Source organism: Saccostrea cucullata, unplaced genomic scaffold, assembly GCF_032062105.1.
Source record: "Saccostrea cucullata isolate Sc308-1 unplaced genomic scaffold, CSIRO_AGI_Scuc_v1 ctg203, whole genome shotgun sequence".
In the NCBI taxonomy this organism is placed as follows: domain Eukaryota; kingdom Metazoa; phylum Mollusca; class Bivalvia; order Ostreida; family Ostreidae; genus Saccostrea; species Saccostrea cuccullata.
The window spans coordinates 445,174-462,501 of NW_026925998.1; the positions used below are offsets into that span (position 1 = coordinate 445,174).

The 17,328-nt window shown below is 35.7% G+C and overlaps 1 protein-coding gene across 11 annotated transcripts in view; it reads right to left on the minus strand.

Annotated features, from left to right (window-relative positions):
• LOC134270344 (stAR-related lipid transfer protein 13-like) overlaps positions 1 to 17,328 on the minus strand; it is a 43,920-nt gene that overhangs the window by 3,131 nt on the left and 23,461 nt on the right. For 9 of the 11 annotated variants that reach the window (XM_062752572.1, XM_062752568.1, XM_062752570.1 and 6 more), the window contains 7 exons: positions 10,212 to 10,283; positions 9,175 to 9,256; positions 4,793 to 4,853; positions 2,186 to 3,344; positions 1,073 to 1,343; positions 358 to 776; positions 20 to 145 (listed from right to left, as the gene is read on the minus strand). In XM_062752572.1, coding sequence (XP_062608556.1) covers positions 20 to 145; positions 358 to 776; positions 1,073 to 1,343; positions 2,186 to 3,344; positions 4,793 to 4,853; positions 9,175 to 9,256; positions 10,212 to 10,283 — 2,190 coding nt within the window. Of the gene's footprint in view, positions 1 to 19; positions 146 to 357; positions 777 to 1,072; positions 1,344 to 2,185; positions 3,345 to 3,823; positions 4,604 to 4,792; positions 4,854 to 9,174; positions 9,257 to 10,211; positions 10,284 to 11,734; positions 12,573 to 17,328 lie in introns of those variants that run through there. The other 2 variants (XM_062752565.1, XM_062752575.1) reach the window with 2 other exon arrangements.

Below are 17,328 nucleotides of genomic sequence, written 5' to 3' on the forward strand. Positions count from 1 at the left end.
ACTTGATTAAAGAACTTACAGATGAAGATATTGATGAAGACTTCTGAGAGCTTATTGGTTAACAAGCACTCTGGTAATTCACGAAAGTATTGCTTGAGCAAGTCTGCCACATCGTAGGCCTGAAGTTCTTGGAAGTTCACTGAATCTGCAAGAGAGAGTCATATTTTATTCAAGAGTTATCTCTCTTTGAGTGACAATTTTCATGTTCAATGGTATAAAAATGGAAACCATTAAAGTTGTTCCATTTGCATTTTAAATACCTCTTAATAACTAGTTTCATACACTTGTTTATCACCATTAAAGTTAAACTTGACAGTAAACTGCGACTTATCTTTACAATGTAATTACTACACCAACCTGGATTAGCTTCCACTTCATTCTTCAGTTTCTGAATTCTGGTCCTGACACCAGATTTCCGGAAGATTCCCACAGCTTCCTTGGCTGTTTTCCTGAGATACCGCATAGCACTAAGCATACACTGGGGGAGGGGCTGGCCCGTCCTCTGTAGGGTCACAAGGAGAGGGACACCAAACACATTACGGTCATTGTAGTTAGGGGTCTTGTGGCGTTTCATGAAGCCGGGCATGCTCCAGTTCCATCCTGAGCGATTGGGTGAGTATTTTTCTATGAGGCCTGTCAAACGACACAAGGAGAGTTTTTGTAGCACCATGAGTTGACACACGGACAGACTGCTGATGTGAGTATTTCTGCCGCTCACACTTGGTCTGTGTGATTTCTGGAAACTATGCCAGCGAATTCTCTGTCTTCTTCTGTCACTATAAAGAAAATAAAACTTGTATACAGAACATACCCTAATAAAGTATTCCTCAAATAGGAGGTGAAACAAAGTATCAAAAAGGTTGTAAAATAATAATAAAAGAAATCCTTCTTTAATATTTTGATTTACATGTATTTCCTTTTTTTCATAATCAGCAGATTACAAATCATTATGTTCATGATTTATTTATTAACTGATTTTCTCCTCTTAAAGATATATCAAGGGATTTAACAAATTCTTTTCACCAGTAACATTGTAAACAAATTGTTGTGTATGATTCATTAATATGTGTACCTTGGAGCTCGAGTGAGTGAAGACCCGACACCCGAATCTCGTCTCTCGCGGGTCTCTATATTCTCTGTGGAGTCATCATGTGACAGTTCTCCGGTAGTGATGTCATGATCACTTGTTTCTGGGGAGGAATTGGTCCGACTTGTTACATCCTGGTCTCCATTCAAACTGTCATCTGTCTCGAGTGCACTCAAGTTCTTCAGAGATAGCTGACTCTCATCATCCGATTTATTTACTGTTGAATTGTGAGAAGACGGAGGGGGCTGTAATGTTTCTGTAAAAATTAAAATGGGTGATATCAATATCATTAAAATCAGATGCACTTGTTCAAAGTCGTTATTAAATGTTAATAATCACTGAAGCCGAACTCTCAATATACTTTATAAAGCAAAAATTAAATAACTTGTTAACGAACATGCATTCACTGAATTGTATGACATATGATAGCTTTCTCCTATAGGAATTTTAAATTACATGTTCCATTCAGAAGATACCTAGAGCAGTATAGTATGCATGTTAACTTTATTAGACAAGATAGCTTGCCTTTATACAGACTTGAACAACTTGTATAGAGAGGAGGAATTGAATGGACGTCATTAGATATCGACTTCAGTCTGAACTAACTAACTAGGGGACGGCACTCATGCAGTCAGTCATACAATGAGCTCTAACTGCTCTGATTATAACCAGGAATAATGAAGATTAGAAATGAAGTCTTGCATGTATCGAAAAAATATTTTGTTGACAAATCTGTACACTTCCGACAATAACAAATCAAAAGTAATAGTACACAAAAACAAAAAATGTTATATTCTGTAACTTAAAAATAATTATAGAAAAATAAATAAAAGTTAAATAAACTAAACCAAAAATCAAATCATGCTATAAATTTAAAAGTACATGTGTATAAATTTGTAGAACAAAATAAAACAATTTATTTAATTCAACCCTAACTTTAACAATATCAATGACACATGCGTCTATCTTACATCTTATACTTTTTTAAACGTCATTTATCCCTAAAAAATGAAGAAATGATTTTTCAATAAACTAAAAACACTGCAGAAATCAAAGATTGAAAAAAGTACATATCTATCAAAGGGGATTAACTCTTACCTGCATCTTCACCATAGATGGCTTTATTGAGAACGTTAATATCCTCGAACACTTTACTAAGAATCAAGTCCAGTTCTTGTTGGGCACTTTCTAAATCCTCCTCTGGCTCCACATTGTCGTAGACACTGATTCTGTAGGAGTCTAATCGCGGCCCCGCAGAGCCCCGCCTTTCGACGGAGGCACCACTAGATACACTGTCCTCTGTTCTATCACTACCCAGACTAATACTGCCCGTCCTGGTGTTAATGCCGTGTCCCCTCTCTGTCTGTACGTAACCCGTGGGTAACACTCGCGGAAATGTCCCGGGGGTGTAGTCATCAGGCAGCTTAAACGACACTGACGGAGAAGACTCTGTAGAAAACAGTTCCGAGTCACTTATATTTTTCCAAGCTAAGTTGGGTTTTCTGAGATGTACATGCCCTGAGAGTGGGGAGGGGGTTTTCACTGAGGTATGAAGATCTGTAGAGGATTGAGTCGCATCCTCTAGGAACTTCAGGGTAGAGATTAAAGCACTACTTGGGTCACTAGCCTCCTGCTGGGAAGCAGATGTCTGTTGGGGGTCCTTATTGTAATTGGTAGCACTGTCTGACCAGGGTTCTGTTGAATCGGTTTTGTTTTCTTCTGTTGGAAGAGATGGGGGTACCTCACTAGAAGGACTCAGCTCTTTACAGTTCAGATGCCTAATCTTAGCCTGCATTCCATCAGTATCCATCACAACAGGACCACTGATCTCCACATTTCCATTCCTCTGAATTCGACGATTTTTTCGACTTTTAAAACTTTCCATCCTTTTCAGGAAATTCTTGGCTCCTTTAATTCTTTCACTTGCAGCCCTCCTGAGTCTAGGACTCAGAGCCCTCATGGAGGGATTGAGATGATCTTGAGGAGTAGAAGTCTTTACCCCAAAATAGTCATCATTAGCCATATTCTTTTCATGATGCATTTTGGAATCCAGAATTGGACTGTCTCCGGTTTCACTGCTCGAGTTCTGATCTGTTAGTAGACTATCGTTACTTGAACTTGATTTAACGGTAGGGGACAAAGGCTGCCCATCGGAAGACGGGCTGTTCAAATCCTTGCGGGACCAGCGACGGATGTTGTGTTGATACTTCCACTTGTCACTGAGAGCACACTGATCTTCATCGTCTGATTCATCACCCTGTGGGAAGAAATCAACTTACGTAAGCAGGAAAAAAATCTCCCTTTTACATCATTTGTTTTTAAGTTTTATTCAACATATTACATAAATGCTTGCCTTCTACATCATTATCTTTGAACATTTACAAAATTCAGAGGTTTCCTGCCTGTATAATGTCAAGACACGCATTTAATAGCCCTAGAAATCGTGTTGTCAACTGCCTTGTGTTATATTGATTTTGCAGATAAAACCATATATATGCATATATAATATCCATAAATTAAAGATGCATTTCATCTTTAACAGCAGATAGAAGGAAATTCCCAGCCCCTACATGTAAATTAGTCCTAACAGTAAAGATCTGTCCTCCTTATTAATATTCTTTCAAGGAAGTTCACTGTATCTCTTCTTAACAACACTACATTTGATGTCACAAAACACTTCTTTCTGTATTTTAACTCTCAAGGATAAACCAGGCCCTTTCACTTAATAAAACTCACTTGATCTAAGTAAAATCCTCACAAAGACCCGCTTTATAAGGAAAAACGAAAAACAAGCTTCAGAAGTCTCCTTATACGGCAAACAGATAAACGGCAGCTATATACAGACTAAGTGATGAAGTTACCTCGCGACACAGTAGTTAATTATCTACAATGATCCCTGCTGGCTCACACATGTCTGTCTGTCACATGCACGATCACACTATTCCTCTTTAGTCTAAAAATTGACTGTTCCTGACTAAAATAACTACTGGAGACTATTTATATGTAGACTCCTTAGCTATATTAATTGTTCCCATTTCTTATTGTGAAGTTCTAAGCACTGGACACTTTGTATGACAGGTGCCCCTCTGCTCTGGTTAAGGTCTAATAATACAATGTAGGTCACTTGTGAATTTATATTGTCCCACCTCATTACCGGCTCATTCGAGCGCAGCCAGCACTATCCCTCTTCATACATTTTAATATCTTGCTCAAGATGATTATCCACATTCATATTTTCAGGCTTATTTTGTATGGCTGACAAGTCTTAGTATGGTAGATTTAACTGAGTAAATAAAAACGCATTTTCTAGATGGGATCCACAGACAATGTAATAACATGATTACAACCTGGGATAGGAATTAAAAACTTCCAAACACACCTGATTTACCCTTATCCTTCACATTTTATAACAGAATGGGAATCCTCCTTTGTTATGATAAAGGCTCATGAAAACATGCTTCAATGTAAATAATTTGGTGAAGCGTAAACATAAAAATAGGCCCATTAAATTTCTTAAATATGAATGACATATATCCATGCCAGAAAATCTGCAATGGAGACACATTATCAAAATAAACAGATTTATTAAATATTAATAATAAAACAGAAAATCTGCTTATGTCTTTAAGAACTTGTCCCCGTTATTAAGTACCTAGTCTTTATCTGTTGTCCCTGATCTGAAGGTCACTAGAGAATTGTACTTACCAGTTTTTTGGTGGGGGTCCCTATCCTCATGACAGCACATTTGTTGAGGGTACTGAGCCTCCTGTAAATAAACACAAAGACGTGAATCAGTACATAAATTTCCTCAAAAACCGTCACCAGCAACATTCTTACGGCCTACGATTCTTATTTCCTAAGTGTGGATATAATGTACTGCTGGAAATTACATGTAAAGTACATAATACAATGTGTGTGTGTAGCACTCAAGTACAATTTTTACATATGATTCATTTCTGCATGGTATTTCCTTAAAGCTGTTTCTATACATCATTTTTTTAAATTGAATTATAAAGTTTTGTTTTATAAAAATAGTCTCTACTTATGGTGTCATACTGAGAGAGTAAAGTATAAAACATTGCATATATGAAAATTCAGAAAGAGAGAAGTAAAAAATTGCTTCAAAATAATTAATATATAAGGGAAACTGTATTACATACACATGATTAACAAAATAGTTCCTTGAATTACCTCTGTAGTTTGGATCTTATTTTATCAACAAGCATATCTAATTTTTTTTCTATGATGAAATCAAGCAATGTCCATGTATCAAAAATAATATCTGATCCACATGTAGACTGACTACTTTTAATGTATGGAGTGCCATTTCATGTTTTACTCCCTATAATTGTGGGGAGTACAAGCTGTGAATCTATGACAGGGGTAAATGAGAGACTATTCAAACACACTCTAGTAAGACTTCTTTATCTGAAGTGAACCCCTGAAGTTTGAGGCAGTCCCTGATTGGTCAATTAATGACTGTGACAGGTGACTGGCTAATTGTGATGTTTCAAATGATAGCTGTGATTGCAGGCTTATCAACACTTCATAATGAGCTTGGCTGGCTAAGTGGAGCTGACCTTACCCCAGGGGCCTGAATGATAATCTTGTACAATACATCACTTCCTAACTAGTGTACTGAAGATATTACAAGACATTAGATACAAGGCCCCAAGAAACATCCATACACCACTAACTGAACCATTACAACATACCTAAGTGAATTATTTCCACAGACTAACTGTTTGATACAAGCACATTAACACAGGATAATTAATTATCTGTTTAATAAGTGGCAGTTTTTGTATATAAGAGATTGCTATAAATCACACTGGACTTGGTAAACAGCCTGTACCAGAACTACAGAATTGATTGTTAGACCCTAATATAGACCCTGCTAATAGTATTTTAATGGGTGTTCAGGGAAATAGATTTACCAATTATACAAGGGGGTCTCTCTGCTGGGGTTATATATAATTTATGTATCTGGTACCTCCCTGTACAATGGTAAATCTTCCTCAAGGAAATTCTTATGAGGAAGAAATTGGTATGTTTTTTTTTCCCTTTTGCAGATCCAATTCTATTTTTAATATTGATATCAGCTTACAATCTGCTATACAAAAGTATCCAATACTCTGGGTGTGATATCCTATGTAGAAGCCATTGACCACCCCTCACACCTGCTGCTGATGGCTTAGGACTTATATATAGACAGAATCAGCAGAATTCACTGCAGAGTACAGGGTGATTGTCCGCGCAGTCTCAATTTATCACGTCTTCTCTCCTATATATTTCTTGTAGAATTACACAACAGGTCAGTCAACTAGATTAAGGCTGATTTAATACCAATTTAATTGAATATTTACACAACTGCACACAGATTTAGATTGTTTTTCTGTTTCTCTTTGAATTTCACAATCCTATTGTTACTTTATATTATTTTAATAAATCTCTATTTGTTATTAAAATATGAAACCAGCTGTCAATATACAGTATGCATATCAGAAAATAAACCCTGCCTTAGGTCATTTTTTGCCCATTTAAACAGAAAATCGATTCCATGCATAAACTTTTGAAGCGCAATTTGCTCCATCTACTAGTCAATAAATCTGCTGAGTGTTAAACCTTTGATGTTCTCCATACATTCAATCAATCTGTACACTTTAAACTTTTCAACTTTCTCAGTCTACTTTCACAAACAACTGCCAATTTTCTCAAATGTTAATTTGTAATGACAAGGACTAAATGCGAACTTTTGATCAACAAAAGCAAGTAACAGATTTGATTCCAACAATAAAAGTTTCAAGTCCTCCATCAAGATTTTTACAAAAAGAAATAAGCCTAAAAGTTCTACTACATGAAGTTCCAGTGTAATTTTTATTAATCAGTAAATTTAAAATGATTCTCTTTGTTGCTTCAACAATGAACTCACCCACTAAATGAATACTCCTTCATCTTTACAATGCAATATAACACATCTGCGTTTTAATCACTGTAAATTCGTGTTTTCACATAAAAACTTCATACAACTCCAATATCAAGGAGAAAATAGCAGACTCCAATATGTAAAAGTAGAGACAAGTCCACACCCCTGAATGCAACATCTTGTATCCTACATTCAGTACAAAGAACATCTGTGACCAGAGTGGTAGAAAAGCTCGGCAAACTTTTTAAAATATGGTCAAAAAGACTGTAGGATCACCTCTTGGAACCAGCTCGCTCAAACAAAGTATCCAAAGGCCAAAAAGCAAGCTAATATATATAAACCTTTCAATAACCTCTCAATTACAGCAGTGTTGGATATAAGTAAGAACAAGTCCATTACATCATTTCTCCCACCTACCAATAGTCCGCTGTCACTGAGAGGTCTAACCTGTTGATGTGACTTCTACGTATGGTGACCAAGTGCTGGGTTAGATCATTGACCTCAGATTTTTTTCTCTTCTCTCTAGCTATTTATTACTGCTTACATAAATCACATTTTTTATGGAATATGTAGATGTAGGTGTTGTCAAAGTATGAATGAAGCTCATGAATTATGCATTCTTATCTTCCATTTTTCTTCTAGCAATTTAAAATGATCTAAAGGTACATGAAATTCTTTTTGAATCTGGCCTCGAAGACAGATTTTAATTTGAATTAAGATTTCAATTGGGGCTCTGTCAATATAGTTATTTACTGTTGATTGTCAGTGCCTTCAATCACATCCTATAATTATAGCAGAAGAAACTGCATATATTAAAATCCCTAAAAGCTCGCACTCAGCGACTTGGCCCAGCATCTACACAAAAAAATTTGTTTGTCACACAATAAAGAAACGTAATGCAATTATCCGAGGTTCCCGAGCTGTACCAAGCAAAGCAGCGCTCCATGTATGTCTACCAAGTACACTGTATGCAGAGGCATGCAATTAGAATCTACATGTAAAGAAGGGGCTATTCGTGTGGAAATTAATCGCCTATTGGTGAAACAGAAGAACTAAAGACCGATAAGATTTCATAAACACTAAATACGTGATTGTAACAGGCCCTGCAGTCTGTCGATGCCTATAATACCTTGGTGCCGATCTGGTGTTAGGTCAAAAAGAGGGGCTTATCATATTTATATCTGATTTGGTATATCTAGGTATAATTCTAAATTATTTGACCTGATATTGTACTTTAATATCTATATAACCTTTATGGTTTGTAAAGTAGACAGGTTGATCTTATCAATTAATTGAACAAAATCAATTAAGGAAAGCTACTGAGCTATTTTATAAGGATAAGTGAATCTGTAGATCGATTTCACTGCGGACAATTATTTACATTTGATGAGGCCTTTTCTTCTTGCATGTCAATTTTTAAAAGAAAAAAATTCATTTGCGAAATATGACTGTCAAAGTAAAACTTTCCGAGGCTGTCATAAATGTCTCTCTGAACTGTCACTTCTAAAAGATCAAGCTATAGAAAAAAATGTTAATATCAAAACCTCGCACCTATATGACGATACAATTTGTCGCAAGGTAATTTTGATGTATGGCCATGAACTTAATTTAATAGCAAGTTACACAAACCAACAAACACTCTCTTCAGAGTATACCAAATGAACTAAACACAGCGATAAAAATATGGAAATATTAAAAGCTCTTGAGGAAAGACTTGACCTGAAATATTTATTCTGTCCAATCAACACAGGTGTGACAAAGGGATAGATCTATAGGACACCTATGTTGTGAGAGAGATTAACTGTTTACTTGTTGGCTTGTCACCAAAACAAGGACTGCGTCAAACCTATTGACAAACTGTAAACATCCTCCAAAGAACTGATCGAGACTCGGAAACAAATGAATCCACGATGAACAAAACAAAGAGGATTAAGCTATCCCAATCATTGTCATATTGCTTATAAAATCATCAATAAACCAACCATGTGAGGGGAAAATATATTGTTGTATTGAAAAAATGTAAAAACTAAATGGTATTGTCCTCAAGTCTGTAAGTTTTTGTACTTAGATTAGACATATCTTCAAAAGAGAGAAAGGGGTAGATTCTCCTGCCATCTAGCAGTACATTTTTGGTGGGAAGGGAAGACAACTCATGACTTACCTGACCAGTGGCTGCATCGAATCTCTGTCCAAAAAATCATGATCTTTCTCCACACTTGAAATATCTATAGGAAACTGGCAGTCTACAAAAACACAGTCAGGACTTAGAAATCATAATTACACAGGAATTATTTCTAATCCTAATTTTTTTTGCTTGGATGACATAATTTTATCACACTTTAACAGGTTGTGTGTTCAGTATATAACACCCACTGCTGTGATGTCAAAGTGTTGGAGGGGGTGTGATAGAATTCTCCAGGTACTGGGTGTTCTGTCATGAAGTTAAACATTCAGAAGACCTGGAGAGCCCCTGAATCTAACACTGATACTTGTGTAGGGAGGGAGGCTTAATGTGCTATAATCCCTACCTGTCTTTGATATAAAGTTACTAAGGAGAACTAACAGCAGATGGACAACTTAATCTGTGAACAAGGAAGATGTTCACATCAGAATGTGAACAATGAAGGTGTTCATAAACTGGCATGCTCTCTCTTATGATATTTCTTACCTCAACATACATGTATATAACTACTTATGCTTCCAAAATGCACATTTAGCTCATCTTATAATTATTTTCTACAAGTTACAAATCTGTATAAATTTAACTTATTAAAGTTAAAATAAGAATCAAACATTACAAATTCTTGTTAAAAAGTTAAAATGTTAAAAACATGAAATATTTTTAGAAAAATATTTATAAGCATGCTGCATTTTATAGATAACAAGTAGGTTTAATATCATTCTGAGGGGAAAGATTCAATAATTATGGTACAGCTATTATCTTGAATGTCCACACAGGAAATGTGACCCCAGGGTCAGGGCCAGGCTTTAAAAGTTAATCTGAACAGGAAATTCCTAAAGCTAACTTTAATTTAATTGTGTTTACTTAGATTTAGTAAAATACCCCCAAGCAGAGTTGGACAAGGATGGTTCAAGATTAAAAATCTTTCAATGGCCAATTTTTAAGATATCAATTTTTTTTTGTTTATAATCTATTCTATATAAATCAAACATTTATTATTTAAACACTGTACCTACCATCATACATCTGAGCATACTGTGGAAACCCTGCCTCCTTCAACCACCTGCATGCTTCAACTGCTTCTATTTCTACAAAGAGTAGAGGAAAAATTAATTAAAAGATTCCAACATTTAATTAACAACATTATGTCATTAGCACGCCCCTTGATATCAAGATCATCAAAGCATTTGTCTCCAAATTTCTCACCATTATAAACCTACCCAATGCTTATTTATCTTTTATGTTGGGGAGGGGGGTGTTTAATTAATAATCTCTACAAAAGTAAATATATACATTAGTCTAATTTTTATCCTTGATCAGGAATTTCAGAAATTATTAAAGTGCAACTGCATTCATCTCTTGACGATTCATAAAAACAAGAAATATTTGGTCCAATAAATAACCGAATTATATTTATGTGGTGATCCTGCTATGTCGATTAAATGCACATAATACCCAGGTATACAAGATACGATTGAAACCTGATTAAAGAAAATTTGGTCAGCAGAACCCAAAACCAAGATATCTGCGATACATAACTGTGAAACTCTCTATTTACAAGTCCCAATCAAATGCTGTCAGATATGATATACAAACGTTAGAATAATTCCTCATTTTGCTGGATTGACGTAATCCGTCAAAATTGGGGCCCCACTTGCATTGATACAGTGTATCAGTTCTCTGGCTATCATATCTAATATGTTGACAATCTTTGTAACGATTTCTAAGGAGCCGGAGATTTTGGAATGAATTTGCTCTCGGCTGGGGATTTCATACTTTGGGACGACTTTATGTTAGGCTGACCCCACTTTCATTCCCAATTTGATGTCGCTCGCTCCTGTCACTCAAATATGCTGTGCATTCTTCATTAAAATGCAGTCAAAATTTTTTGGATTGTTGAAGTGTTTTTTTTTTTTAAAAAGCAAATCTAATGTTAAAACAATTAATTAATATACATGTATATAGAAACATTGAATAGATACACTTCAAAATGCATATAAATGGCTTTAATCAACTCTTGACCTGACAAATTGACAGAAACTTGTTTCATTTTGATCTGATTCATATTTTGATATTTCCCGAAAATATTTAGAATATTCAATTGAACCTAATAAACTCTTGATCACTTGCTTTTATAAAGCTTTATAAATCAATAGAGTTGTCATTAATCTGGTTTTAAAGGGATTAATTTCCTAGTAATGGATTCAAAGCAGTGCACCAACTGGTACCACAGGATATTGGCTCGCATGTAATAATTTGTCTGATATTTACATGGACAAAATAATTTAATAAATCATGTAAAAATTACTAAACTACATATAAAAATTATTAAAATTTGCTTAGTGAATACACTTTCCAGATAAAAATGCCTAAAGGCACGATTGTTTAAAAATTCAAAATTACCTTAATTATTTAGTTCATAAATATTTTTTCTGTATAAAATAAAATAAAAGTAAAATAAAAATTTTTCTGTATTTTTCTCAATTTTTTTTTTAAACAAAAAAATAAGTAAAATAAATTCTGGCTAGGAAACTCTTACCAAGAGCTTTAATTTCCATTGATTTTTTACCAATACATGATTTGAGGCACGTTTTCTGCACGGCCTTGTTAGCCCCAACTTTTGTCGCTTGTTCCTTTTCTGCACAAGTTAGTTTCTGATGAACACAATCGGACAAAAGTCGGATAGCGGCCATTCTAGTTAGCTCCATTATTGTGAATGACTTGACAGAAATCTTTAATACAAAGCAGAATCTTGTCACAGTTTACTGTCCCTCTGACTGGAGCGATCTGAAGCTCCACATAGTTTTGGAGAGGAACACCTCCTCTCTCACTCTGTCACCGCGAGTAAATGCTCCCCTTTCTCCTCTCCACAATACCTGTATACAGCCTTCTAACAATCACAGAGTTTACTTATTGATTCAGGATTTTTTTTCCCTTTACCTGTGACCTAACATAAGAGTTCAAATATCCTTGGCAAATAACACCACTTAAAAAACTAATCTGTGGAGCAAAAAACAAGTCACAGAAAACGCATCTACACAGTATGTCTCCGCATGTCAAAACCCCGCGGTCTGACAGAAAAATCCGTGAGAAGTTCCTGATGGCCTAACCAGAAAATTACATGCCGCAACTCATTGATAACATTGTATAATATATCCCATCTAATGAAATTCGGGTTTTATTCAAGTTTCAAATTAAGATCCAACTGTGTTTGACATCAAAGAACATTTCAAATAAATATGGCCAGATTGAAGTGTTTCTACCTTGATCTCGCTAAGGACCAATACCAAACATTTATCAATCCAGGCCAAAGGTCAACAATTTCTTGTTTCTACCTAGAGTGCCAGAGTAAATGTATGCTAAGCAAAGAGATAAGGTGATCTTTTGCACAAACAGGGTGGTCAAACAGCATTTAATTTCTTAACAAACTGCATTTGTGTCTATTCTTTATTCATATTCCTGATTCAGACAATTTATAATTTGTCCATTTTCCATGCATTTTTCAGTTATTTTAAGCTTTAGAAAACAAAACTTTCTTACAGGAATAAATTTGTAAAAATCTTTGCATCTTTTAAATTTAAATTCGATGAATTTCTAATGAACATGATAAAAAATGCAACATTATTCTTCCGTTGACCTACACATACACAGGAAATTTATTTTGCACTTTAACAGAGCTAGATATCCTAACCCAATGTTTGCTAAGCCTTTGGATATAAAACAAGCGGCCTTTACAGGACAAACATAGGACCCCACCCACTTATCAGCTAAATTCAGGCCAAAATTTAAGCCAATAGTCGTGTACAAACACTGACCACTATTTTGTACACACTAATGTTGTCCCTCCCACCTCAAGCAAAGTGCAGGGCGTCATCACTTCTGCAAATATTTTTATTACAACACATGCTCCTATCACCGTGCAAAATTGACCCATTTTACAACACATCTTTTGGACTTTTATTTTGAACTTTAATATTTTTCATCTATCATTTTCATTGAACTTATTTTTTCATTTTTAAATCTTTATTTACTGTTGGACTATGAAACACCCAATTTTTACTTAATTACATAGTGACAATTGTTGAGAACTACAAAGAGACAGAGTGTTAACCGTCATTAATCTCTAATGCCTTATAAAAACAAACATGTAATTATTCCATTAATCTTTCTTTCATGTTCATCTTATCAAAACTTTTCACAGATTGTATAATTCACTCAACACATGTCATTTTGTCACTCAATTTGCTAATTGTTCCAAAGAATTCTTTTATATACCAGTATCTAAATTGTATTTGTCAGTTCGGAGGCCCGACGCATTACTGGCCACTTCCGTCTGTGTTCCCCGTTTGTATTTCTTGATTCTTAAAATTGTTGTCCATCATTTTAATTATATGCACTTATTAATAAACTCGGAAACCAGATTACTCGTTATACTTTGGACCTTTATATGTGTTATCGGGAAGAGTCCTTGGAATACGGCTCTACTACTTCCGGCCAACGACGCCACTCACTTCCCCTGCCAACATTCCCTCTTGCCCGATCAACTACACATCTTTTAGACCCAAACTACGTGGTTATAATTGGTGGAGAATCCGGGTAAATCAACGCCCGGGACTGCTGCATATATTTTGCAGTAGTTTGATCCCGTGTACCTAAAACAAGCGAGTTTCTCTACGTTATGTGGACTTCTCAGCATGATGATGGACAACTTCCAACTTCGACCATCTTGGACGTCACGGACTTTCCCCACAACGAATAGTGAAAAACATCCACACCGTTTCACTAAGTGCTTTAGATGTCACAGACCTGGACACTTCGCCAAGGACTGCAACTTTCACAGCTCTCAGAAGTCAAAGTCGCATCAGGTTCGTGACCGACACAGAATTCAAGAATACTTCGGACAAAAACAGCTTCTTAAGGAACTTCCATTTTACAACATTAGAAATTCGGCACTGCGTAATTTTATGGACTTTTCATCTGTTTTGAAACACGAGCTTACCAAAACCAAACAAACTGTAAAAGACTCCCGAAATCAACTGCTAGAATTAATTTCAAAACTTAGGAAAACAGAAAGTGAATTAAAGTTGACCAAAAATCAAAATTCCGTCCTACAAGAAACATCCCAACAGAAAATCTCAGAACTTCAATCTAAACTGAAAACAAATACCCAAGAAAATCGTTTGAAACACCAAGTCGAAGACCTGCAGAGTCAACTGAACGGATCCGATCAAATTATCAAAATGGCCTCGGAACGGATACAAGACTTAACTCGTGAAAATATTCACCTAGTGAAAATAAATCAAGAACAAAAAGAAGAAAATACTGCTTTAAGTTCTCGAAATTCTGCTTTGGAATATGCCAGGTCCAATCATTGCGAGGTTATAGACGACTTACGTGATGCTAATCATCGACATGTCCGAAAAATAAAACACCAAAAAGAAGAAATTGAAGACCTACGACAGCAAACTTGTGATTTAGAACATGTCATAAGACAGCGTGAAGAAGTTATCGATGACTTACGCAATGAACTCTATCCGAATTGCAGCAGACACCACAGACGCAACCAGAACAGGGACCGACGTTACTACCGGTGACCCGAGTCCATTCCAAACACGAGGACGTGTTTTTCCCGGAGCGGAGGGAAACTATCACCGTGCAAAATTGACCCATTTTACAACACATCTTTTGGACTTTTATTTTGAACTTTAATATTTTTCATCTATCATTTTCATTGAACTTATTTTTTCATTTTTAAATCTTTATTTACTGTTGGACTATGAAACACCCAATTTTTACTTAATTACATAGTGACAATTGTTGAGAACTACAAAGAGACAGAGTGTTAACCGTCATTAATCTCTAATGCCTTATAAAAACAAACATGTAATTATTCCATTAATCTTTCTTTCATGTTCATCTTATCAAAACTTTTCACAGATTGTATAATTCACTCAACACATGTCATTTTGTCACTCAATTTGCTAATTGTTCCAAAGAATTCTTTTATATACCAGTATCTAAATTGTATTTGTCAGTTCGGAGGCCCGACGCATTACTGGCCACTTCCGTCTGTGTTCCCCGTTTGTATTTCTTGATTCTTAAAATTGTTGTCCATCATTTTAATTATATGCACTTATTAATAAACTCGGAAACCAGATTACTCGTTACTTTGGACCTTTATATGTGTTATCGGGAAGAGTCCTTGGAATACGGCTCTACTACTTCCGGCCAACGACGCCACTCACTTCCCCTGCCAACATTCCCTCTTGCCCGATCAACTACACATCTTTTAGACCCAAACTACGTGGTTATAAAATATGACCGCGTAGTTTGGGTCTAGAAGATGTGTCGTTGATCGGGCAAGAGGGAATGTTGGCAGGGGAAGTGAGTGGCGTCGTTGGCCAAGAAGAGCCGTATTCCAAGGACTCTTCCCGTTGACACATATAAAAGTCCAAATGACGAGGAATAAGTATAGTTTCCGAATTTATTAACAATAAGTCCCAACGATGGAAATGGCTACATGATACAACAATAAACAGTAACCAGCTGGATATGGCGTAGCCTCCAAACTGTTAAATGTTAAAATAGTTAAAACATGATGGTAGGGGAACGAGTCGGACGTGTGGCCGTTAGTACACCTGGCCTCCGAACTGATAAGTAAAATTTGACAATGGTATTTATGGGAAAATGGACAATGAGTTAAAAATGGCAGGTGTTGACAATGAGTAAAAATGATACAGTGAACAATTAATGAAATACTTTGATGGCATGGACATAAAGAACCCCGATAATTAATTAATTACATGTTGTTTGTAAAAGTGATTAAAATGTCCTTGGGCATAAACACTCTGCCCCTTTGGTGTCCGATAAGTATCACTCAATAATTAAATGAACAAATAGTAATTTAACATGAGAAAGAATGGTAAAATGCAAATTTGAAAACACAATAATTTTAGAATACCAAATATCACATTAAAACAAAAATTAAATATAACATTTAGAGTCCAAAATGAATTTGAAGTCAAACAGTCAATTTCACACGGTGATAGTTTCCCACCGCTCCGGAAAAAACACGTCCTCGTGTTTTGAAAGAAAAATCACTGCACATAAAGTTTGAAACAAGTTCTCGATTTTCCGTAGAAATGCTTTGATGGTAAAAAGTGGAATAGTCATGGAATTCTGTCACGAAAATTAATCTGGTTTGTATTCAGGCATTAGGTATGGTAAATCAAGTCCAGTTGTCCATGGCTGTTGCAGCGAAGTTGCTTCCATCGTTGAGCATGTTGAACTGGTTGGTCGAATATGTCACGGGGTAACTCGCTAGCTGAAAAGGTTCGGGATCTGACTACTGCAAAATATATGCAGCAGCCCCGGGCGTTGATGTTACCCTTAGGATTCTCCACCAAATATTACCACGTAGTTTGGGTCTAAAAGATGTGTCGTCGATCGGGCAAGAGGGAATGTTGGCAAGGGAAGTGAGTGGCGTCGTTGGCCGGAAGTAGTAGAGCCGTATTCCAAGGACTCTTCCCGATGACACATATTAAAAGTCCAAAGTAACGAGGAATAAGTATGGTTTCCGAATTTATTATAAAGTCCCAACGATGGAAATGACTTACATGGAACAACAATTAACAATAATAACAATGACCAGTTGGATATGGCCATAGCCTCCAAACTGTTAAAAGCAGAAATAGTTACAGCATGATGGGGGAACGAGTCGGGCGTGTGGCCGGTAGGACACCCGGCCTCCGAACTGATAAGTAAAATTTGACAATGGTATTTATGGGAAAATGGACAATGAGTTAAAAATGGCAGGTGTTGACAATGAGTAAAAATGATACAGTGAACAATTAATGAAATACTTTGATGGCATGGACATAAAGAACCCCGATAATTAATTAATTACATGTTGTTTGTAAAAGTGATTAAAATGTCCTTGGGCATAAACACTCTGCCCCTCAATAATTAAATGAACAAATAGTAATTTAACATGAGAAAGAATGGTAAAATGCAAATTTGAAAACACAATAATTTTAGAATACCAAATATCACATTAAAACAAAAATTAAATATAACATTTAGAGTCCAAAATGAATTTGAAGTCAAACAGTCAATTTCACACGGTGATACTCC